Genomic DNA, 24,791 nt, shown 5'->3' with positions numbered 1-24,791 from the left:
TCAGAGTAAATCTCACATGGTTTGTAATGGTTCTGCAGATACAGATCTTCATCTAGGATGAATTCAATTTACGTTCATTGAGCTATTGGTACTTGGAAGAATTATCCCATCTGAAAATAGTAAATAACGTGAGGAATTGAGCTTATAAAAATACTGCTATAACTTTCTAGACCATAAAAGTGCCTTAAAAATACAATATTTTCCCTCTTGTTAGAACATCTGATACTTTCTTGATAGCTTAGATGTTGTGTGGTCTCCCACTTCCTGATAGCATATGGATGAGTCCCATCTGCTCCTTTACAGCTAGGATCAGCTGTTACTATAAACTGTGGGGTGTTTTTATTTGTTTCATTTTTCTGAGCTCGGCTTTTCAGCTTGCAGATGTTTTTCAGGCATATTGCTAGGGACTGAAACAGTAATGCTAACAACAGGTACCTTCAGGCATGCGTGTGATTTGGTACTTAATCATTTTTATCGAAAGACAAACAGCAGAAAACTTTCATGCACTTACTAAAAATTAAAGGGACCCTTATGTTCAAGATAGTCAATCTATGATCTGAAAGAAAAATACCCTTCAAAAATCGCTTATTGTTTTATAGATTAAGGAGCCATGCTGTTCCAGACAGTTGCTTCATTGTGCCCATTTGGTTCATTATACACGAGTGAAGGTATTTGGTTGCAAAGAAACATACTGTTTTCAAATATTACTTTTGATTATGGGAACATGTTGGTGAATAATTTTACAGTTTTCACTTCAAGAAAAAGGTAGAAGCTTCATGGAAATCTTTTTCTTGGTCACACATTTGACCTGAAATAAATGTATGATACATTTCAACTGAAGAATTGTCATCCAGCAAAGAGTAAATAGAAAGGACTGAGGGGATTGGTTCTGGCTCCTAAGGAGACAACAAGCAAAAAAAAAAAAAAAATCAATAGAGAAAACAAACCAACGGAAAATAGTAAGAGAACATTTTCAGTATCTCCACAAAGCATTTGTGCTGTTTGGGTTAGGCATCATGAGCAATGCATCGATTTGGAATGCCTTTACTGAGTGGGTAAATAATGTGCAGCTCCTTGGAAATTTGAGTAGTGATAGACGGGCTTCAGTACATGCAAAATGTCTTCCTCCTTTAACCTTGTCTTAGATAGTATTTAAGGAACAAGGAAAAGCTAAAAGCAGTTATCCCTACTTTCTCAGTTAAACCTGTGTGGCTGCCTCTTCGTAGACACTGAAGCATGTTGAACTGTGCTTGCAGAATCTATGTCTCTTTCAGGCAAACCACACTAAAATCTGACTTAAACAGAAAAAGTGTAGGTTCTGCTTATTTTTATCTGTTTACTTGAATTCCCAGTTCATCCATTGTGCTTTTGCAAGAGTTGCTGTGCAAACAAGAGATTTTTGATTTTGCTGGGTGAATTGAAAAATATCTATATGCGTGTGTGTGCATTGGGTGATTGGAGATAGTTTTATAAAGTTGCTGGAGATTGACCCCTTTTCTCTACCAGCCAAATAGTTTAAAAAAGAAAAACAAAACAAAAACCAACAACAACAAAAAAAACCCCAACTGACCCAGAATCAGTTGCGTCCAATCCAGGGACAGTTTCCTTATTTGCCTGCAGGGATGTGACCCCACCTGCCAGGGAGGCTGTCATGTATCCTGGGATGAGGGCCTTTCAGTCTTTGATTTTGATGCTGTTCCAATTTGTATAAAACAATTAAATGTTCATTCTCTGAACCAGAGGATGGCTCTTCTGCCATGTGTCACGAGATTCACCCCAGATGGTGGAACATGTGAGGGGAAAAAAACCAATCAACTGATTAATTGAGGATTACAGCAATGTTGGCATGGACTTCCAGATAACCTTCCCAATAGAAATAAGCATGACAAAGATACAGTGAGACCCTGAGAACTTTGGAAGCTTGGCATAAAGCATTTCCATGCAATATCTTTGTATGAAGAGATTTATCAATACTTCTTCCTTAGAAGAATATTCTGTTTAAGTGTAACAGCCTTCTATCCAGTTTTGATAAATGGAGGAGGCAATGCTGCAGAGATGGGAAAGGAAACCATGGTGGGGGAGGTTAGGTATGATGCCTGTCTTTAACTAAATGAAAGGGTGGGAGGAGGTGGATTGTTTTAATAATATACCTGGCTTTGAAGTAATCCTTCCTTCATCACCTTCTTTCAGAAATTGAAAAAGTATTGTCATTTTTGAATCAAACCTTTGCATATTTTGTGGCTCTGGAAACACAGTGAACTGGAGCACTGGACTTATTTTACCATTGGGAATAAGTAGGAATAACCCAAGACCCTATTGTAGTAAGACCTGTAAAAGGTGTTTGTGTAGCACAAGTGTGCTGCCCTTCCTTCAACCACTCGAGCTGAGAGGGAGGTCAGTCACACGTGTGCCCAGGCAGGCATGCAGTAACCTTCCCTCTTCCAGGGAACATGCCCCAGGAGTTCCTTGGAGTCCTCTGGAAGGAAAAAAAAATCAACTTTTGTTACAACAAGCAGTAATACTAGGGGAAGTTCCAGAAATCTGAGGAGTTGCTTTTATATCCATTGCTTGATTATCATAGCTCAAGCCATCTTTGTGCAGGAAGTGCATTATTTTGGTAGCACTTCCAAGTTTGAGATTAGTGATTTGTTTGAAATCTCACTTCATCTTTCACAGTTTACCCGTTTCTAGTAATAGGACATATATAACTGCAGGCAGTTGGAGAGAAAAAGAGACTTAGAAACTCAGGAACAGGGTGAGGATTTAAGGATGTCTGAAAATGCCAGTTAGCTAAGGGAGAATATAAGAATGATATCTCTAAGTGTCACATGGAAAACTTCTCCATAGCTGTTTATAGTTTATCTACGTCATTTGAAAGATTGTTTTATATTAACACTCTATATGCACATTTTTACATATTTTCTTAGAGACCTAATGCATCATATTGTCATGCATTGTCTCTCTGTATTGTAATGTGAAAAATGCTTATTGTGTTGTCATGTGTCATGTCATCATTTTTGAGATGAAGACTTAGAGCTGAATGTTGGAGCACAAAACTGCTCATGCAGCAATTTGCCAGGAAGGCTGCAAAGAAGGGCTGCTGTGAAGGTGAAGAAAATATATGAAAAGATACAGAATAACTTTATAGTGTCTAACAAAAAAGAATGAGAATATTATTTCTGTTTCTAAATACATGGGCAAATGGGAGAATAACACTGAGAAGAGAGAATAAGCTGAAGGCAAACGTTGCTGCAGAAAATCACAACAAAAACCCAAACCTAGGTGCTAGCTAGCCATGAATAAATTTAGAAGAGAAATTGGAGGAAAACTCCTGGGCACTAGAGAAGCTGAGTTCTGTATCAGCTTCTCAATGGAAGCAGCAAAAGGAGAAACTAAACACAGGAGTTTTACAAATTTCTAAAAGGACTGTATGAAATGCTGCCTGAAGCAGCTGAGGATTGGATTTGAACCAGATGATGTGGTTCCTTTATCTCCTGTGTTCCTTTATTTCCAAGTCCTGTGTTCTTCCTTTATCTCTATGTGAGATGCTTGATCCTCTGTATAAAGTCTTTCTTTGTTTCCATTTGTCAAAAAGCCCATGTGTCTGTGAAGACGAGCATGTTCTGAGAGAGGATCTTCTAGCTGGTCATTACGCAGAGCATGCAGCCCCTGACTTAATTTACATCAATAGCTGCTATTTTTAAATCAGTGGTGCTATGGTGAGAAGAAAGCAGGAGTCTCTAGTTAGTTCTTATATAGTAGATTCAGGGCATTTGACTTTACTGTCCTATGCCGTTTAACGACTTAGAAGTAGTTATTCTGGTCCTGAATCCTGTAGGTATTTCTGTGGATGAGTGTCGCTTCCCTTCAGAAGTCCTGCTGACTTCACTGGAGTTTGTGTAAGGTTGAATTTAGTGTCAATAGGATCAAACGTGAATCAGTGTGATTTTGCTTCAATTCCTACTTCTAAAATAAGTTCCTATTCAGTATGCATAAGGATGACAAACTCAGATCAGTGGTATGTTTCCAGTCACATTCTCATCACAGAAAAGGGAAATCAATAAAATTCAGTCTCTGATGGAATTTGAAAAAATAGTAATTTTATGGTAGCGAGATCTTCATTTTTCGACTGTTGCTTTTCATAACGATTGCATTTTCAGGCACAGCTAAGAAACATTAACAAACCAGCCCATTTCAGAAAAATGTTTCACTTACCTTTTATATCTTTTTGGAGATTCTTGTCTTATAACTGAGTTTTATAATACTTGTCATGGTTTATGGAGTGTGAGTGAAGTCTTCCCTAGCACAGCTGAATACAGACACAATAGAAACATGATAATGATATATTCAGCATGTGTTAAATTGACATTATGAAGTAAACAAAAGAAAACTCGGAGGAAATAATTGCTGTGCCCTGAGGTCTATCAAAGATATTTTGATATTTAAAGTTTAAATTAGCCTGTGCTCTTACTCTGAATGCCAACGTGCAGCTGTATTGACAGTGGAGCAGTTGTGTTAAAAGGGTCACTTTGAAAGTCACGAGGTTTGTTCAATCTGAAATGCCACCAGGGAAGAAAAAAATCTTCTCTTGGATGTGAAACACAAAGGTGTGATAGCACACACGTAGACATAAAAGTACTGAAATGAAAGGCAGCATCAGTACTATTGCCTGAAATAGGCATTTACAGAAGCTTTGTGTGATGTTGTGTTAGCTTCTCCACTTAGAGTGGGATGTAAGAATTTCTAATGCTTGTGGCCTCCCACAGAAGCATTCTTTTAGTACTTTGAGAAAGAGTTTGGAGATTGCTTGAGTGGAAAACAACTTCTCTTTGTACTAAAAAAGTGTATCATGTTAAAAAGAAACAAATAAACCCGTGTTGCTATATATTTAATTAAAAAGTGGTAGATTTGAAAGTTTAGGTTAATTTTCAAAATGTCTTTTATTCTGTAAGCTAGAAGCCTTTACAGTCTTTCCAGCACGTAAGCGTCCTTTGATAACGTCAAATAGTTCCTGCATCAGATAAGAAGGGGGTTGTGCAGAAATAACCTTTAGTTTTCCTGGTTATTTAAGAAAAGGTTTGGTTTGCTGATAGTTGTAAGACTTTTGTGGGCACAACAGTAAATTTAAAACATGCTGCACTAAAAGCAGTTAAATATTCCAAACTTGAGTCACAATTCAGTTCAGGAACTCATAATAACCTGGAGATATGTAATTATTATGCAATATGTACCAGTCTCAGTTGAAGACTTGCTGAGGGATCTCTGGCCCCATCCCCTTCCCTGCTGTGCCACTCCATTGCTGCAGACTACCATCCATCCAACACAAGTAGCCTTAGGGTTGGCATTTTAGCCTCCCAGCTGCCAGCCATCATGGCCTGTCCTATTAATGCCATTGCTTTAATTTATGTGGGTTGTGAAGCACAGCAACAGGAGATCTGATTTACCTCTCCTTCTCTGGTTTTCTCTAGCAATGGAAAAAGCTCCTGCCTGCACTTGGGGGCAGGAGTATTTTCAGCTGCTTCTATTAAGTCAAGGAGATGAAAGGATGGGAAGTTTAAAGGCTTCACATGAGGATTTATACTTTGGTTGCCTTTCAGTGAACAAACTGAGTTTTGGGGCTGTTAAGAAATAAAACTAGAATTGCTTTCAATCTGGCTGCATCTTCATTGAATTGGGGGGGGGGGGGAGATATAACATTCCCCTTGAATTTATTGAATACAGCATCATTCAACATATATTTTGGGATTAATACCTGATTTATGTTCTGTTTGAATACTTTTCTCTTTAAAGAGCAGCATAGAGTAAATGTGTAGCTTTTAACAGTTCTGTTACAGAAGTGATTTCAATTCTTTATAATTAGTGGAAGTTCTAAAGAAAAATGAACACCTAGTACTTTAAAGGTAACCATATCTGTTGGATAAAGGAGTTGCTGGAGATGACACATGGAGTTCTTAGCAGCAGGAAAACTTATGAACTTTATCCCTTTAACAACAGATTTTGCAAATTATCTTAATTGAAGCTTTCAAAATGTGAATGCTTTGACACTTGAGAGCACTCCTCTTACCTGAACTAGCATGTTTTCCTGAATGATCGTTAATTACTTGCTGATGGCTCACAACTCCAACACTTAAGAAATTTACTGCTGGAAAAATGCACCCATGTGTTTTAGAGCTTCATGTAACTGTGAAAAATTGACTTATTCAAAAGCTATGTAAGATTATTCAGATTAATGGGGACTGGATATAGAAAGCCTAGTAAAAAACTATACTGTTTCTCATGTGAATTAGTATAAAATATTTATATTTACAAAAGTGCAAACTAATAAATAAATAGAACAGTAGATGTGGAACTAATGAATGTAAGACAATAAAAATATTCTATTTTTGTTGTGCCCAGGCACAATGCACAGCAAAGAAAAGTTCTAAGTTCATCTCATCTATTTTTGGCTAAGCTCCATGGCTAGCATTTAAATGCAAATGTTTACTAGTTTTATGTTGCAATGAAAGTTGCTCTAGGGTCTGGACAGTGTTTCTTGATAGCCAGCCTACTATGTAGAAAGCTAAATAAACAGCAGTAGGAGACTTTCAGGGGGAAAAATAGGTCAGAAGGACAACTGCATGAACACGGGTAGTCTGATGGTGTCAGTTTGACCAAGTAAGCAGTTGTTTCCTTTGAACCTCCCAATGTTATCTGTCCTGCTCCGGAAACTTCACTTTTTTGGGAGCGCTCAGTTATGACTTTGGCGACTTCTTTTTGAATTTCATCAGAGAGAAGGTTTATATCTTTCATTGCAGCAAGACTGTCTTTCTTCAAGCTGGTACGTCTAGTCAAAGGGCACCTTCTGGCGCTCTCTTCATTTTCCTTTCTGTTTGGTAGGAAAAAGATATTGCTATTTGCTATATCTATTTTGGTTATCAGCCACAGTAGGGAAAATACAATATTTTTATTGTCTTACATTCATTAGTTTTGCATCTTCTGCTCTCCGTACCCTGTCTACCATCCTGGAACAGCAGCCGTATTCTTTAATCACTGGCATTTGAGGCCCCATGTCCTAAAGACTTCAATAGTTTCCAGAAATCATAAACAGTGAAGATGTGGTCCGTTCCATTGTTGCCCCGCTGGAAAATAACTCCCGAAACACACAGAGTATGTTTAGAGAGGAGACATTGCTTTATTCTGCGCAGGGTGCAAGGTGGAATATTTCCACAAATCAAGCACACCTATTGCAATTCTTTTCAGTATTTATACATGAAAGTTAACACACCACGCCTATCTAATACATAATCATCAGACTAACTAATCATCCTCTTCTTCCACTGGTCCATATTTTCTCCGCTTCGATTTAAAGCCACAATGTGATTTTAATTCACTGCGCATGCTCACTAGGAGTTGGGGGGGTAGTCCTTTCATCCCCCAGTTGGGTCAGTGGTCACGATCTCCCCCTGCTGCCTTTACCTTTCCCCTAGTTACTGTGATTCCTGTCATTTTCATGGTTGTTGTGGTGTCCCTTTATCTTTACGGCTCTCCCAGTAAGAGGATGTTCCCGTTATTGGTCTTTGAAGTGTTACAGCTTCACATTCTTTTAGGACAAACATATGCTTGTTAGTAAAATATGCAGTGCCCGTACCCTCTTATCTAACTTAGGCATTATCTGTTGCCTTGAAGATTCTACAATTCTCACACTCTCGTACGCTAGTTTCTATTTCTAACTGTGATCCCTTCTTAACTGCTAATAACTCTTATACTATTTCTATTTTATTCTAAAAGATTCTAAAATACGTACTCATATTCTAAAATATTCTAAAATACATACTCATATATACGTGATTCAAGGTGACACCAACTTAAACAGGAGGAGGAGGACAGGGAGAGACTCTTGTCCCAGCTTCTCTGAAAATTTAGTCTACTATTTTTACTCTTGGGGTCCTTCTGAAAATTTGGTCTACTATTTTTCTCTTGGGGTCCTTCAGGATGAATGCAGCTGTACCATGACATAATTGTGCACTGCTACTATGATTAATTTGTTTGTTAAAATATTTCATGAGGAAAGCCTGACATGCCACGCTGAGTTTTCAAGACTGTTTTAGCTTGCATAGGTTCACAACCAGCAGCATTTTGTGCTAATGGGCTGTCAACCTGAATTCCTGACAGGGAAATCATGTCTGATGACTATATATTTTTTTGAGTAGATTATTGTAGAAGTAATAAGCCTAGACTAGTTAGGGGTTGGGTTATTTTCTGTTTTCAGTCCTGTCATAGTGATGTGACTGTATGAATATTTCACTTACTTAGGACTGATCACACTTGTGAGTGTTTAATTCAGGTATTTCCACGATACTGCCATCTGCATAGTAGATGAAAATGTAAAGGACACTTCTGTGCTTTTTTTAAAGTAAAAACTCTCTTATCATTGGTCTCGTCATTGAGATCATTGTTTTTAATAATGTAATATTAACAGAAGTGATGCTAATCAGTGTCTGATCACCATTGTTACTGAGAATACTTATTAATTATATCATAAAGACTTAGTCATAGCTCAGTAAAGAAATTTTTTCTTCACGTTCAAATAGAAGAACAGAAAGTCAGGCTACAATTAAGGTTCTGATATGATAAAGTGAGTCTGAAAATATAGCAGAAATGTTTAAAAGACTATTTACATGTAGTTAAAAGTTGAGTGTATTTTTAAATTGTATTTTATTCTCCAGTAGTTATGCAGAATTATAATGATGAAGGAAAAAGAAATACTGCTAAGTACCACAGTAGATATTTAATGTTGATGTTCAGTTTTAGCAAAAAAAAAGGCCAACATAAAAAAAGAATCAAATAACAACAACAAAAAATCACAAAATACCCCACCAGATTGAAAGTGTTACCAAAACACCCAAAAAAAGATGTATTGGATTTGTACAGTAGTTGGCAGAATGGCCTGTGTCTGGACTGCTGGTTTCTATTACAATAAAAAAGGCAAAAAAGGAAAAGCTATTAAAAACTGAAGATATTACTCAGGCTTCCAGGAAACAGCTGTATTTAAAAGGAATTATTACAACTCATGTAAAGAATGATATCTTAAAAGTACTGAAATTATTGGGGTTCATCAGTTACGTAGTAAGTATTTTGCCTTCATTAAACAAATTTTCAGAGAAAAATGATTCAGTCAGTAAATGACTGCTCATAAAATTCTGCTTGAGAGCACTGCCTTATGGAACTAAAAATTATAGGAAAATGCACTAATTATTATTCAAGAGGGGGAGAATTTGCTGAAGAAGAAATTATCAGGTGGTTCAGATAAGGGTATTCTTATGTCTTTTGCTTTACAAAATTACATGGAATATATGCTTTAGAAATAGTTAATCTAAATGGACGTAGAAAGAATATTATATATTTTCCTCATTAGCTAATAAACTTGTTGTTGGATGTCAACCATTTTAGTGTAAATTACCCGAGAACCGAGAATTAACATTTTAACTAATGAAGTTACGACAGAGTATATCAGTATTTTTATTCTGCACCATTGCTTAGTTTATTTATTTACCCTGAATGATGTGGGTTACCTTGCACCAACAAAGTTCAGAATACCTCCAGAACTGGCTTTCTATATGCTGTTAGAGTAACAGGTTTTATAGATGCTAAACCAAAGGCCAGTTAATCAATGCAAAAACCCTTTCCACAAAATATTGTATTAAAAACTAGACTGTTAATAACTATAGGTACTATTTATTGTATTATTGTTTAGCCAGGTTTTGTATTATTTATGTTTTCTAATTTGATGTTATGGTTTGCCCTTTTGGTTTGCCATAGACTGACTTAGCTTTAAATGTTCTTCATTCAAGTGGCCTTTAATCTAGGGCAGAAAAGACCATGCTCTTCAAATGGTACAAATTAATGTGGTTAATGAACTATACTGTTTTATACAAGCAAAGGGCCTGTTTTACTTAATTCTGTGGTAGATGAGACCAACAGTTCTCCCGTGGAGAAGAGCTGGAGACAGATAGCAAAGTCTGTATCATGAAGCTGTGACTCAGTACACCCCTGTCACCTGTTCTGCTCCCAGTTCTCTCAACAGGATTAGCTGGGCAATACAGCCGTCATATCTGACTATGTAATGTTGTTATTTGGTGGGGTATTATTCTATCAAATAGGATGTACATGTTAAAATAATCTGACAGGTTACAGAACACCTCTTTAAAGCTTGAGATATGTATTTTGCAAAATTCTTTTTCTATCTGTAGACCCACAGAAGAAACTCAGTAGTTGCGTTGCATCCCTCACTGGCAGTACTCTGCAGTATATTTTCCCATGGGGTTTGGTGGGGATTTTTTGGGGTTTTGGTTGGTTGATTGGGGTTGTTTGTTTGTTTGTGTATAGCTAAGTTCTGGGTAGAAACTAACAGCCTTTTGCTCTCTCACTCAAGAATATTGGGTTGTTTTTCCAGCAGTTTTCTTCCAGGATCTTCGTCTCACTTCCATTGCTTCTCTTCCACAGCTGCCCTCTAGAGTTATCTTTTGCCCCTTGAATTGCAAATACTGAAGCCTTTCATTGAGATAGTACTTTATCTCCCAGCCTTATTAGGATATATCAGTCTTCTCTGCATGCCTTGCCTTGCAGTCAAAAGCTGTTTTGCTTGATCTTGTTTAGAGCTGCACAGACATTTTTTTTCCAAACCAGAACATTGTTGCAAAGTACCTGCCTGTTTTCTCAAAACATCTCACTTTGAAGACTCCTTCTCTCAAAGCCTGGAGTTGGAAAGTCTGGGAGCTCTTGCCCCAGACGCCCTCCTGTACAGGCAGAACTTGGAGTGCTGAGTCGCGCAGGAGGACACTAGGCTGTGTGGCCATGGGTGGTTCTCCTGGTGGGGCTGGAAACCCCATGGTTGGCCGTGGAGCCACTGCCTAAACACACAGAGTTTTGTCTTGCGTGTGTATTGAAAGATGAGCTGCTGGCTCAGGGAGTGACTTCCTTTCTCTTTACTGGTTCTTAGGGCACAAAGTTTCCATCGCCTTTAGAGGTGATTTACCAATGTAATAAATCTCCCTGATTTGTATTAGGCATTTATTCTTTTAACAGTTTCATTTCATAAATCATATATATAGCCATTACTTCAACTCCCAGTTAGGTACTGGATAAAAACAGAATTAGGATCTCGGTATTTTCTTTCCTTTTTCGTGTTTTCTGTATTCAGATTTTTGCACTGAATTGAGTAATGTCCGCTAAGCAGTGTTTATTTGTAAGTGCTCACTGAACAAAACAATAAATATGTGTACTTAATTTTTCATATGAAAACATATTGATACTTGTGCAAATTTAAATACATATTTGAACATCTGTAGCATGTATACCAAGAATATTATTTCTGTTCATGCATAAAGGACTATTGGGTTGAGATTCTGGATGTTTACCAGCAAATGACGTTGATTCTAAGTGTAACTGGACTAATTACGGAGGTATTAGAAGTATTGTTGCATGTCTTATAGTGTCACGTGGACTTAATCTAGTTTCATTAAACAGCCCATTGATATACAAGCCCTGCAATAGGAAATTTGTAATTTCCAATAGATGTAGCATGCTAACAGGTATAACAATCTTTCTTTAATGGCACTGCAGTATGTTAAGAGCTTCTTCCATTATGTTCACTGCAATGCTGAAAAGAACAACGTATTAGAAATGAATCACTATAATTATTGTGGTCAATGCATTACCTCTTTAAATTCATTTTCAGAAGCTACCTTGCTGAAAAACTCCTACAGGAAATCCTAATATACATTTTTGGTTTTATGATCAGAGCTAAAATAAAGCTGTTCCACTGAAAATTGTGTGGAAAGCCTTCCAGGGGAAATGCTAATGCCAGGTTCATCCCCCATGAGAAAGAACGTTGGTTAGCTTTTTTGTGAAACGATCTCACCCACGTTCAAACACATATTAAAGTTGCAAAACCCATGACAAGAAGACTGTTTCAAAAAATACAGTGGTTTGGTTGATTACTTCTGGCTGTGGTTTCCAAGTATCTATATTTGAACACAGGCCAGTATGGACTCATCTATCCTAGTGATTATGTAGAGAACCTTGCAATGAGACTGACTCTGTAAGGAATGTTTGGTGAGATGCTATATTGTTGTCATGACTCAACTACTCAAAAAGTAAGGTGGAAAATCCTGGGATTTTGTAGAGAGAGTGAGAGAGGACCAAGCCTGCATCTGCAGACTGAGTAGTGGCACACTGCAGCCTGGATCCAAACTGACCTAGTCAAAGCATACTACAGCTTCCCTCAATCCCATGCACCCGGATTTCTTTCTCAAATAAATTAAGTTTCAGGAGAAAAGGAGTCCTTGAACACACCTCTGACACCATGAAATGGCTGGGGATGGACTCAGGGAGCTATCAGTTCAGCTGATCTCAGGTGTCTTCGCTGTTTGTGTCTTAAGGCTTTACATTTTTCCTTCAGGCTGCCCTAATTTCTTTTTCACTTCACTCAGTTGTGGAGTGTGTTCTTCACAGTGGTGTGGCTTTTGGTAGATATTTGCATCCCCTGCTCTGCATCCTAGTAAGATCGAGTCTCTGCTCTTAGAGGCATATAACAATACACAGCAATGACCTAGCTTCATTTGGTTTCTCTTTTCAGGCTCCTTGGTCTTCAGTATAATTTGTCTTAAGTCATCCCTTTACAGAAACTGACTTTCTCTGTTCTGTGATGCTATGGAGATGCTTGTCTATGCTACGAGAAAGTCTGGAGGTCTGTCTGTGCCACCTTTCCCATTCCTCTACAGAACATTTGAAAGAACTCAGAGCAGCTGCTAATTTATTTTTTTTAGACTTTGCAAAATACTATTTTTACCATCACTAGATTATTTTATTATTTTTCAAATTAGATTGAAGAGCTTTTGTGGCAAGTGTGACTAATAATAAGTTTTAGTGATGATTAATACGTACCTAGAAATTACATTTGAATTTCAAGGAACCTTTTTCCAAGATAGTGCCCATGCATTTTTATTTCCATAACATTTATGCTTTCTGATATGTTTCTGTCCTTTTGTACTTTTTTTGGTCTTTTTTTTGCCTCTGGCTTTTTTCCTCTCTTGTATAATGTGTATTTTCCCAAATGGGTCTCGAACAGCATTTTTTATTATACTGACAAGAACAGCAACACCTCTGTAGATTGTCCTACAGCAAAGGCATGACAGAATAAATGATCATAAATAAATCATCTTACATGATTTCTGTGTTTCCAGTCCTTCAGTTCCTCTCTCCAAGGGGCAAGTGCCCTGGTAAACCGCTGCCTCGCATGGCATTTGAGACCTAAAACAGATGCTGACAGAATAGATGTGATTGTTGTTTTGCCTGCCATATCTTGGGATTTGGGTTCAAATCTTAAGTGTATGATAAAATAGGTAGTGGAAGCCACCAAGGATTGATAGACCACGTGTTGCTTGAATTTCGCTAAGTTATGTCTGTTCAGCTGCTTATTCTACATGTTCAAAGTGCTATTGGGAGAGGTCACTTTTTTTAGTCACAGAATACAGATACTACATATGGCTTGTAGAAAGACACTAAACTAGGGCTTGGATGGCCTAAACTCTCCATATCTTAGTTTCCTGTGCATAAAGTAGGAGTAAATAAATTTATTTGCTCTGTACTTTTTTTGGTGTAATTTATACTGGCAGCCTTTGGGACAGAAAGTTCAGTTGAAGCCTTTGCTACCATTGTAGATATGTTCTCAGAAAAAGTCACATTAGCTGATGATGGAGAGTGATGCCTACTAACATATATAGCTGTTTGGTGCATCATGTTGCCTTTCTTTTATGCATGTATTCATAGTCTCTGCATCTAAAAGATCTGGAATGGAGGAATATCTGATACCATGTGTCATCTGCATGTCCTGTTATGTGTTTACAAATTCCTATCTCATACTACTTGTAGGACAGCTTCTGGTGCATGTGTTTAAGTGTAGTGCCATTGAGCACAAGGGGCTACCTGACAATGTGTCACCATAAAGCATTTACAGATGTATTCACAACTGTCCAAGAGTAAGGGCAGTACAAAAGATAAACACATAGATCAAGCAAAAACGTGCAATAAGATCCAGTAGATGGATAAGTTTTTGGTGGTGTATTTATCTTAATTTATATATATATTGGAAGTCAGGATTGTTACAGAAGTTTTTGAGAGGAAGTGTGTCCATTAATATGCTTTTGACTGTTCACACCAACTTGTTAAAATGCTTAAAACAGAGAAAGGGCTTACATAGTATGTGTGTACATGGGTCTCACCTACAAAGCTAAGTGGTGAGGCAGATAATACCGGCAGACATGAGAACCTAGAGGTAGAAAGTAGTAGCACCAGAGAACTGAAGACCTGACTGATGTTACTAGGTTTACAGTTCTCCAAACTGTGCTGAAATAATTCTGCAAGTAGATGCATGTCTAATGTGCAACATTAACTGAAATATGTAGCCAATCAGCAAATGTAATCCATGTTTTATTCTGTAAAAATTGAAATATTTCTATTGAAATATCCTATTGGAATGAAGAAAGCCAAAGATCATAGATTGAGACTTTCAGCTACCAGACAGCTATTCCCTGGGGGTTATTGTCAGGCCAGCAATATGCCAGTGCTGTACAAAGTAGTCCACTGCCTAAGTGGAAGGAAACACGAGTGACAAATGTGGTATTCAACTGAGCTTGTTATTATGGAGGTCAGAGTCCTTGGCTGATGGGAGAAATAGACCTTGCCAGAAGTGCCAGCAGTATATCTAGTAAGGGAATGTATTAAATAAGCATCAATGAAAAGTATGCTCATAGAGAAGCAAACGTTTTGCCTTTTTTATTGCTGAAATAAAGTGGGTAATAATTATAAAAAAAACCACTGTTTAATCTCTTTGAAGCCATCTTTCCAACTGTTAAGGCCTGAAACTATTTTGGAGTATTTCTGAATTTTCAGAATTTCAAGCATTTTAGTAGAAACAATCATTGTTATTTTTAATAAATGGCTCGTCACATGGTAATCGAGAAGCTGTTGTGTGGATTCACTGCTCTGTTACCTGCTTGCCATCAGTGAAAGGATGTGAAACAGGAGATGTGGTGGCATGAAAGAGGAAGGTGTCACTTCTCTGAAGTATGATTTTGACAAGTCACATTTTACTGGCTCAGAAGCCCTGCGTACACCTAAGCAGAGAGCTGTAGAGCAGTGCTAGTCACTGAGGTGTGCAGCACAGAGCACGTTCACCTCTGTAAGTGAAACAGCTTTTGGCAGAGGAAGTTTACTAAAACCACTGACTTTTTGGACCCTGTTTCAGGTGGGATTCCGTTTGTCCTCACCGGAGAGTTTTTCCAGCAGTCACAGAGGCCGGCCGCATTCATGATAGCAGGGACAGTCAACTGGCTCTCCAACTTTGCAGTCGGACTGCTCTTCCCTTTCATTCAGGTACTCAGCAGCCTTGATATTTGATATACTATGATATAGCTGGTATAGTGTAGCATACAATGTTTGAATAGTAATTTTCAGGTAATAATTAATGTCTTTTTATTTAAGTGGATTAAATTCCCACCATGTTTTTGATACAGTTCAATTGTGCTACCTACATATCTCCTTGTTTGAATGTCTTGGAGAAAATTGTCCTGCAAAAGAAAAATTATTGTAACCGTGGACAACCCTGTATGGCAAATTCCCCAGAGGAGTGCTTTAGCAATGCAGTCTAATGGCTGTGTCAAGAGTTCACAGTCACTGATGGTGATTGTCACTGCCTTTTTCTTCAGCCTTTAGGCTACCCATCTTCTGGTTTACCCTGGGCTTTGAGAATCCTTATTGGTCTCATTGAGGAATAGATCCTCTCCCCTCCTCTCCCCTCCTCTCCCCTCCCCTCCTCTCCTCTCCCCTCCCCGTCTAAGCTTGGCTTCATGTCTCTTTTTTTCAGTCTCTTCTGTCGGGCTTTTATCTTCATTAGCTGGTTCCTTCTTGCTGCAGCCTAGTTGCTGCATGGATGAATTTGTTCCTGTCCCAGCTTCCCCAGGCTCCCATAAGTTTTGCTTTTAGTGGATTGCTTTATTTCCTTGGCTGAACTAGTTGTATGGAGGACAGAGGCCAGTTTCATCAAGAGCTGTCTGACAACTGATGTTTGTATTCTAATAGGGTAAGTCTATTTTCTAAAAAGATAAAATTTAAATTTAAAAAAGAAAAAGAAAAAATAAAATTCAAAGTTCAACATAGAACAGCATTTTTCCCCTCTGATTCCAAAGAACGCTTCATCATTGTTGATGTGTCGTTGTCTGGCAAAGGAGGCTTCAAGCAGCTTCTTGCTCAAAACCACACTGAGGTTTTTCCTGACCATGAAGCTCTCCCAGGGACCATCCACAGTCTCTGGAGCTCACACAGGAGCTGATTCTCCATCTCAGGAGCTGAAGGACAGCTGATCAGTCCCCTGACCAACCATGTCCAAACTCTAAAGAGCCGTCCTCCACTGATAACAGTTTAAGAATGAAGCTCACAACTACAGCACAAAATGAAGAAGTCCTAACTGTTTTTTTTTAATGCACAGAGGAAAATAATAGGGGCAGGGGAAGGGCACAGAAGGGAGCAAGCCCTCCAGGCTACTTGCAGGTCCTCACAACCAGGAGAGAGATTTTGGATTACCCTTCAAATCATCTCTGAGTAAGAGATTTGAATAACAGGCAAGGAGGTGTTAATATTGTTTGTGCCTTCTTACAACTGAAAATTATATGATACTTTATCATATGCAATACTGTATAACAGTATTTGCATATACTGTAAAATTACATCATACTGTAAGACTATATATTAATTTTCATTTGACAAGTAAAACTGCTTTTACTAAGTAGTACTGTTTAAAATTATCTGTATGAGATATTTTATGGGAGAACTTGAAAGTCTTATAACATCTGACCCTTGATCTAAGTTTGAGAGTTAATTTAAAATTTCTTGTAAAAGGAAAAAGTCTGTAGTCATTTTGATTACTTGGACCACCTTCAAAAGTCAACATAGTATAAAGGCTGTCACCCTTCCAAACTCTGCACTCCTACTAACATTAACTTCAATTAGACTGCTCAGATCTATAAGCCTTAAGAGCTTGTTTTAATGCTTACTGAAATCAATTAATGTTTCTCACCAGTTTCATGGCACAGAGTAAGGACTTGCCAGCTTAGACATTTAAGGTGAGATTTTCAAAAGCAGGTAGAGACATAATTCTTTTCTCACTGAGGTCGTTAGAACATCTACCAAATACAGCAGAGAAAGAATTAGACAATACCCTTGTGTTTTTGAAAACCTAACCTTAGTCATCAGCATCAGTATGGTCCGGGAGGCAGCAACAAGCTCATCCAGCACGCAGGTGCTTTTGTGTGGATTAATAGCTGTTTCTCCAAGAAGATGGGGACTGACTGTTTAAGCAGCGTTGGGGATTGCCTTCCAACCTGGCTGGCCAGGCACTAGCTGTCCCACCGCCTGCCTCCTTGGCGGCCGGGCAGGTGGCAGGGAATGAGGTCTCAAATCTAGGGGTGAATAATCAGAATACTTTTATTTGTTATGTTTTTAAATTATCCAGAGACATTTAAGGAATAACCAAGTTTCTCTAAAATAGTGGTTTCTGGCTCGTGCACAAAACCGAGGAGTTACCTGAGCTCTGGCCGTCAGTCATATCTGAATTCACGCAACTCAGGGCTCTCCCTTCTTGTCCTGCTAATCCCATCTGACAGATCACCTGGGGGCAACTGTTTAAAAAGGCCCTCAGTAAATTCAAATAAAAAGGCAAACTACTTTCTCTAACTTTTCATATGCACATTAAAGCTTTTTGAGTGATTTAGTATGCATCTATATGAAGTTTGCTGTAGCCTTGGGGAATTTATCATTTTGTGTCATAAAAATTTCCCATTTTGTGATTATGAAATTACCAGTTTAGTTTTAATGAAGGTAAATTATATTTTCACCTTGCAAGGTTTTTGGTTTTCTCTTCTTTAAAAAGTAATAAAGAGAAAGAGCTTAGAGTTTGCACCTAAAGATGAAAGCAGTGTTACTCAGACTTTGATTTTTAAAGCTTTTTCACAAGATCAAACTATGATGTCTCCTCAGTCCCTAACTTTCACTTTTTTCCTATTTCAGTCAGCCTTATTCTCAAAATTTAGCTTGTGAGTCACCTGTTTCTTTACAGAAAGGCAATATCCTCTCCTTAGCTCATTTTTGTAATTCTAAAACAGAAAAAAAATCTTTAAAATGCCTTCACAGAATGAATGCATAATCCCTTCTGTGTATTTAAATACTAATCTGATTGCTTGAGAGACAACAGATACTTTTTTGATCATTGGTGTGCTTCTACAAAATTATCCCAAATGTCTGGGAAACAAATATGTTAACTTTAGAGTTATTCAAAAAATCAACCAGTAGTTAGTGCTCCAAATGTCACCAATTAACTAGTTTGAATGCCTAGATTTTCTCCCCTCAACCATCTGTAGATACATGTAATAAAATAAAACACTGGCTTGAGTCATACATTAAAACGTATGGATGAGATTGAAAAGCTAGTATACAAATCAATTTTTGACAAATTACAAAAAACTTAAAATGTGGCTACTGTTCCAGCCCTCACCACTGCCTATTTGAGAAATTTGTTTGTGCGAAGGATCAGAACTGAGGTTAAAATGACAACTGATAGTATATTGAATTCACAAGTACATTTGATACTATGTGATTGCTCAGAGGTGTCTGATATTGTAGGTGTCAAAAATGTGCCTTTTTTAAAATCTTTTTTTTAGTGCAAAATACAGTAATTGCAGAAGCCTTATTGCATGGGATCTTAGAACATACAGAGGAATTATAAAAGATCTGGTTTTAGGTCTGAAGGCATTTCAGACTTGTGTTTAACATAGAGCTTGACCTTGTGAAATGTCAAACATGTCACCTTGAGTGACACTCAACAGTATCGCTTTCCCATTGCCGTTACTTGAGAATGAAGGCATGAGGCTTTTCTGAACAACAAGCTGTGAAGGGACAAAGACAGCTTTGATAAACCGGTAGACCAGAGATGCCTGAAACGGTTCATAAAGACATGGCTGGCCCCTCCTTTCAAAGCATTTCAGTGCTCCCACAGGTGCTAGAACTGGGTCCTAATGCTCTGTTACTTGGATGCCAAATCTCCAAATTTTCATTCCTGCAAAATATCCATCAGTGAGTATTTGGAGTAAGTAAGAAAGCACTTCAGCTCTCTGCCCTCTCTTCTGACTTGCGTATCTCATGTTTTTGTATGGCATTTGCATGTCAGGAGATCATAGCAGTCCATAAACAACCTCTGGCTTCACACCTTGTGAGCGGTAGCGTAGGGAGCTTCTCTTCAGAATGGAGCCACAGGATGTGACAATGTGCACTGAATCAACCATGTAACAGTAAAAAAGTAATTTCGCCACTTGGGGAAGAATGCTTGAAGTTATAATAATGCTTGTGTAAGGCTGAAGGAATTAAAATGCTTTATCTGAAATAACTACAACTTCAACACTTTTTATTTTGCCTTTACATTATATACTATACTTTATATTTTAATGCATTGTAATGGGATTTGAGTCTCAAATTTTTGTGAGCTAACCAAAATAGCTATTTAGAAAGGTTCAAAATTTGTGTGAGCTGATGAAAAGCATATTGAATATATTGTCATACCTAAATAGGTACGTTGTGTCCTTATTCTTAGAGACTTATGCAAACACTTAATTCCAGCATTTGATTTAAAGGCAGCTTGCATTCATAAAGCTATCGATGTGCATTCATATGCCTTTGAAAGATCTGAACCTAAAACATTGGTTGTTCAATTCATGTCTGTTATCTGTTGTTTGTTACATTTTTCATTGTTTCAGTATGTAGAGGTGAAAATAATAGTGTTTTTCCTTGTGCATCTGTAATTTGTTCACTTTCCTAAAAGATTTATGAACATTTTTCCTTTAAAAAAATTTACTTAAGTGACTCAAATTTAAAAAAAAAAAAAAAGTAAAAAAGATGTGCAGTTGTGCAGTGTGTTCTTCCACATAAATGAAATTGCTACACTAGATACCACACTATCTGGTCAAAATCTTTAAAGATAGATTCCTGTAAGTTCTTAAACTAAATTACAAAATTTATCTGATTTTCAGCTGTGTTGCTGAAATTTCAGCAGAAATGCTCTGGGGTCAGGATCTCACAAATAGCTAGCTGGGTGAAGACCCAACTCAGCTAAACTCCCTCAAACGCCAAATCTTTCTCCCTTGTTTGCTCTTTGTCATGATTCAGTTGCTGTAGATAATTCAGGGCAGCAGCAGGGCTTGTCTCACAATCGTGATAAATAATATTGATTCTTGCTTCAGCCCTATATTGCAGTTTTGATGTGCAGTGTTACAAATCATCCATTATTCCTTTTGTGACTAATATCCTCTGAAAAACATTTTAAAGCACTTTCCTGCTCAGAAGGCATATAAAAGCGCAACTGTTCTTTTTGATGTGTTCATAACAAATCAGTCTTTGAAAATATGACTCCTTAATATATGAAATTATTTTAGAAAATGTCTTCCAAATGCTAGCAATTCTCCTGAGACCTCCAGATAATGCAGTTTCTTGAGGTCTAAAATAAGCATTTCCATCATGGACATCTTGTGTACGGATCACCCAAGCACGCAATCCTCATGTGGCACATAAGCTGTGTCACAGTTGAGCTTGCAGTGGGAACATGAATGTGGTTTGAAATTCCCTCATAGACAATTTGTTGTCTTTCTTCTTGAGAAAAAGTGCTAGATGTTGTCACTACTGATAAAATTCACTTACTCATTTTAAAATAGTATGCATTGATGGAAATGGGCTTCTGGTTGCTTTACAATATCGACAGAGTATCTCAATGTATGAATGTGGCATGGCAAGCTCAGAGGATTAGTCATTTTCTCCGTGTGTTGCTAGTGTAACTTCTGTTTCCTAATGGTTTAGCTTCTGGGAATGTAAGACACAGATTCTCTTTGTGGTTTCTTTCTGAGTAAATTCGGAGCTAGCTGTAACACCTGGAGCAAATTCAGTGTCATAAAACAGACCTCAAGTATTTGCTGGTACTTGAAAAGAGTTTATGCCCAGTATGCACACCTGTGAGTACTTAACTTTATTTTTTTTTGTGTGCAGAAAGCATATTGAGAATGAGCTTCTGTAGTTATCCAGAACAAATCATTCCATCATTTATTCATATCATCCCTTGGGAATGGGAATAATATTTTATGCCTCAAATGAGCAGACATAAACCAACAAAGTTTTTGGAGTGAAAGTGTTGGGCAATTGTGGATGTAATTATAGAATCATTCCAGCTGGAAGGGACTCCAGGGGGTCTCTGGTCCAGCCCCTTCCTCAGAGAGGGTCAGCTGTGAGATCAGGCCAAGTTTCTTAGGAGCTTGTCCAGTTGTTTCTTAAAAAACACCAAGATTTGGTACTTCTGTGTTAGTTAGCTTTTAAATTCAGAGGACTCAGGAATCAAAACTGATGGTAGCTAATATGCAGCCAGAGTTTGTCCATTTCTGAGAATAGTTTTAATCTCAGTTTTAAAAATTGAATATTATTCACTATCAATCCTGAGTTGAAATAAAACTCACTAAAAATTCTGGAAAAGACCATGAGACTTCCTGCTGCTCATCAATGTATTTTATAGGGTAAATTATGACAAATGCTTCAGCCTGTCTTAATAAATGGATGCTTTCTGGATGTTAACAGGTGCATCTGTTCTACTCTCCCTCTGTGAAACTTTATTTAGAAAATCAGGAAGAGTCTATGGGACAGAGGGTATCTGTTCATCTTGAGAGAAAAGGGAGATTGTACAGTTGGAGATAGATTTCATCTTTAGAAGAAAGACAAAATCAAAATAGGACCATTTTAAGTTCCTGTATCATGTGAATTTTGTGAACTTCGTGCACATGTGAGAAAGAGTGCAAAACATTTGTAATAGTGAAATAGAGAAATTTCCCTTCAAGCTCTCCCATGTTTCAGTATAACCAAGCAGCAACCAAGTGGTTCTTCCTGATACACAGATCTGCAGGTGTATGTGGGATGTTTCTCACTTTACGCTTTACAGATCAGTGATATTATTGGTCTGCAGAAATCAATGTGAGGCAACCAGTTTCTTTAGTTTCTTCTTGAGAAAAATACTAATGCTGTTTTGATGAGAACACAAGTGTCGATGATGCTACTGTTATTTCCTATAGGAGTAAGCCATTGTGAAGATCTTTTCATGCTCGGGGCAAAACCAGCACCGTCCCCAACTAGGGGAGCAGGAAGCCCACCTTCACCAAGACATACTTTACATGGAGATCTTCCTTGTCACGGGGGCGTTTCTCCTTAAATGCCTCTGTTCTGTCTCTGTTCTAATCTCATTAGCGGTGATATACTACTATATTACTAAATCACAGCTCAGGATAACAAACCTAAATATGTCAGATTTTCAGGTTAAATCCACTGACTAGAATGGATAGCACCGGCAGAATAATTAGTACTTAGTTCCATAATTTATTTTAGCCAATGGAAATTCTAGGAGGAAGAAGAACATACATATTTTTAAAATTTTGTTGTTGTTTTGGTAAAAGTGTAAGTTTTACTGAGTAATTCCATCTATTTTAATATGTGTAACATGTTCATCTGCGTGGTTAGACTGAAGCATTCTTTTCAATAATTACATTGTAGGTATTTTATAAACCCTCCAGGTTGCTAAGAAGCTTAATACATGACATCAATTAGTCTTTGACTAGAATTCACAAAGATATTTTAAAAAGAAGCGAGCTTTTTATGCGGGAAGCAAAAGCGTACCTGTTTGTAGGCAGCATAAAGGAGAATTTTGAAGGTCTCTTCTTTGTGTTCTGTGTGCTTTCTTCCTAGCAATGTGTGTTTTTAATCTAGACTTGCACTTGCAGACCTTTTAAAATTAGACTAATTACAGCAGTGGTTATGTGGCTTCTGTTTTTCCCAAGATAATAAATTATGTGGTTTAAGTTTGCTGACTGTTGTTCCAACATGTAGAGCCTGTCAGATACCAAATCTTAACTTTCTTTCCTGGAAAGTGACTCCATACTACGAAAGCGTGAATGTTGGTATAGTAGACATGAGAATAAGTATTCTTTAAGGTCAAAGTCAGTTAAGAGCATCTTCATCACTCTCAGTGGGAAGGGTGTTAGTCTGGAAAATATGCAAAGCTATTTTCCTGCACAGAGCTGCTTGATTACTAAATATGGATACATTAGGAACAATATTAGTGCCTGTAGTTCCCTTTTTATATTAGCACTGTGCAATCTCCAGCAACAATGCTTCATCTCTCCCTACTTATCCACACTGCAAACCAGACTGGGGTTGCATTTGCAGCTAAACCTCTTGTCAGAAGAGGGTCTTGAAGTGTGAGAAACTTAGATTTGCATCCCTGCTCATCTGGAAACAGTGTGTTTCACTTTCAACAGGGCACTTGGACCCAGCTTCACAGGTAGTAGTGTTTACTGGTCCAGTAGTATGTCCTTAGGAATCTTATTAATGTAATCAAGGGCAGAGCTGCCTGATGCTGATACCATGCTTTAATCTGCAAGAGTGAGCACAAAGTACTCAATTGTAGATGAGACCACACGTTCAAAAAGTCCGGTGATGGCAGTGGTGGTGGGATACTCCTTTTAGTTGTAGTTATACAGAAAGAATAAAGCACTTAAGAGACTAGAGTATGTATTTTTAAAAAGGGGATGCTATTTTATTGCTCTCTGCACCATGTCCAGCAGCCTGCCCATTTGGTCAGGGCTGAATAGTTATAGCAATCAGAGGCTCTAGCTCCTCAGCTGCATGTGTCCCCATCCCAGGTGGCTTTTGCTGCCTGTCAGATATGAGCAGAGCCTTGCTTTTCAGGCTTCTGCAACCCTTATGAAGAATAATAAAACTTTTTTATCAAATTTCATTGGAATGAATTGATTCTTTTATTGATTGCTACAGTGAATGTGAAGTTCACATTTAATGAGATCCAGCACAAGGTCCTCTGCAGTAACTGAGCATTACGAAGGAGTTAGTTCAGCTAACAGCTCTAGCAGGGAGGTGCTTTGATACCCAACTCAGTTAGAAAGTTTCCAGGCATGCCAGACCCACTTGCACTTGCTTCCCCATTCTCTATTTGTCTTGGGTCCAGACCTGTTCTGTTCAGTGATTTCACCAGCAAGAAGGGTGATGAAGCAGAGAGAATGCATGTTATATTTTCAGATAACTGCATCTAGAAAGATATTAGGAAACCTTTTAATCATGAGAATAGTGGAACTGTTTAATGATGTGTGGAGAAACTGTAGCTTGTCCATTACTGGAGATCTATAAAAGACAGGCAGACAGATGTTTGTCAAGAACTGAGGCTGCCTTAGCAATGGGAACGGGCTGGCTGGCATCTGTGTTCCTGGTTTTCTATGAGTTTATTGACATTTTTAAGCCTTCAGAGCAGGAAGTGTCTCTCATTAAGTGTACACACAGCATGTGGCTCCTTTAAGGCTCCTTTAAGCCTCCTTTAAACTGAGATTTAAGGCTCCTTTGTTTGTTTGTTTGTTACTGTGATACATCAGTGTCACTGCAAGAGGGGCTGCTGCAGGTTGTGGTGGCAGAAGAATTCAAACTCCAAAAAAAAGACAACTGCAATTACTCCTCTCCTTGGAAATGGTGATGGCATAGTAGGAATACTGTAATGATGCTTTGGGCCAAATAATCTTGAAAACTGCAGAAAAATTAAGAGGAAGAAACAGCAAAAATTGCAATGAACTTGGAGTATGAGAAAGCAAATCTAAAAATATTCCATCTGGAGAAAAGAT

General features: G+C 37.9%; 1 protein-coding gene across 1 annotated transcript in view; it reads left to right on the top strand.

Annotated features, from left to right (window-relative positions):
- The window catches only part of SLC2A9 (solute carrier family 2 member 9), a 108,247-nt gene that overhangs the window by 71,578 nt on the left and 11,878 nt on the right, over positions 1-24,791 (top strand). Inside the window, exon 11 of the mRNA XM_072861840.1 lies at positions 15,287-15,414. Coding sequence (XP_072717941.1) covers positions 15,287-15,414 — 128 coding nt within the window. The remainder of the gene's footprint in view (positions 1-15,286; positions 15,415-24,791) is intronic.

This window comes from Ciconia boyciana, chromosome 5, assembly GCF_034638445.1.
Source record: "Ciconia boyciana chromosome 5, ASM3463844v1, whole genome shotgun sequence".
NCBI lineage: Eukaryota > Metazoa > Chordata > Aves > Ciconiiformes > Ciconiidae > Ciconia > Ciconia boyciana.
This window is presented reverse-complemented; position numbering and strand designations above follow the sequence as displayed.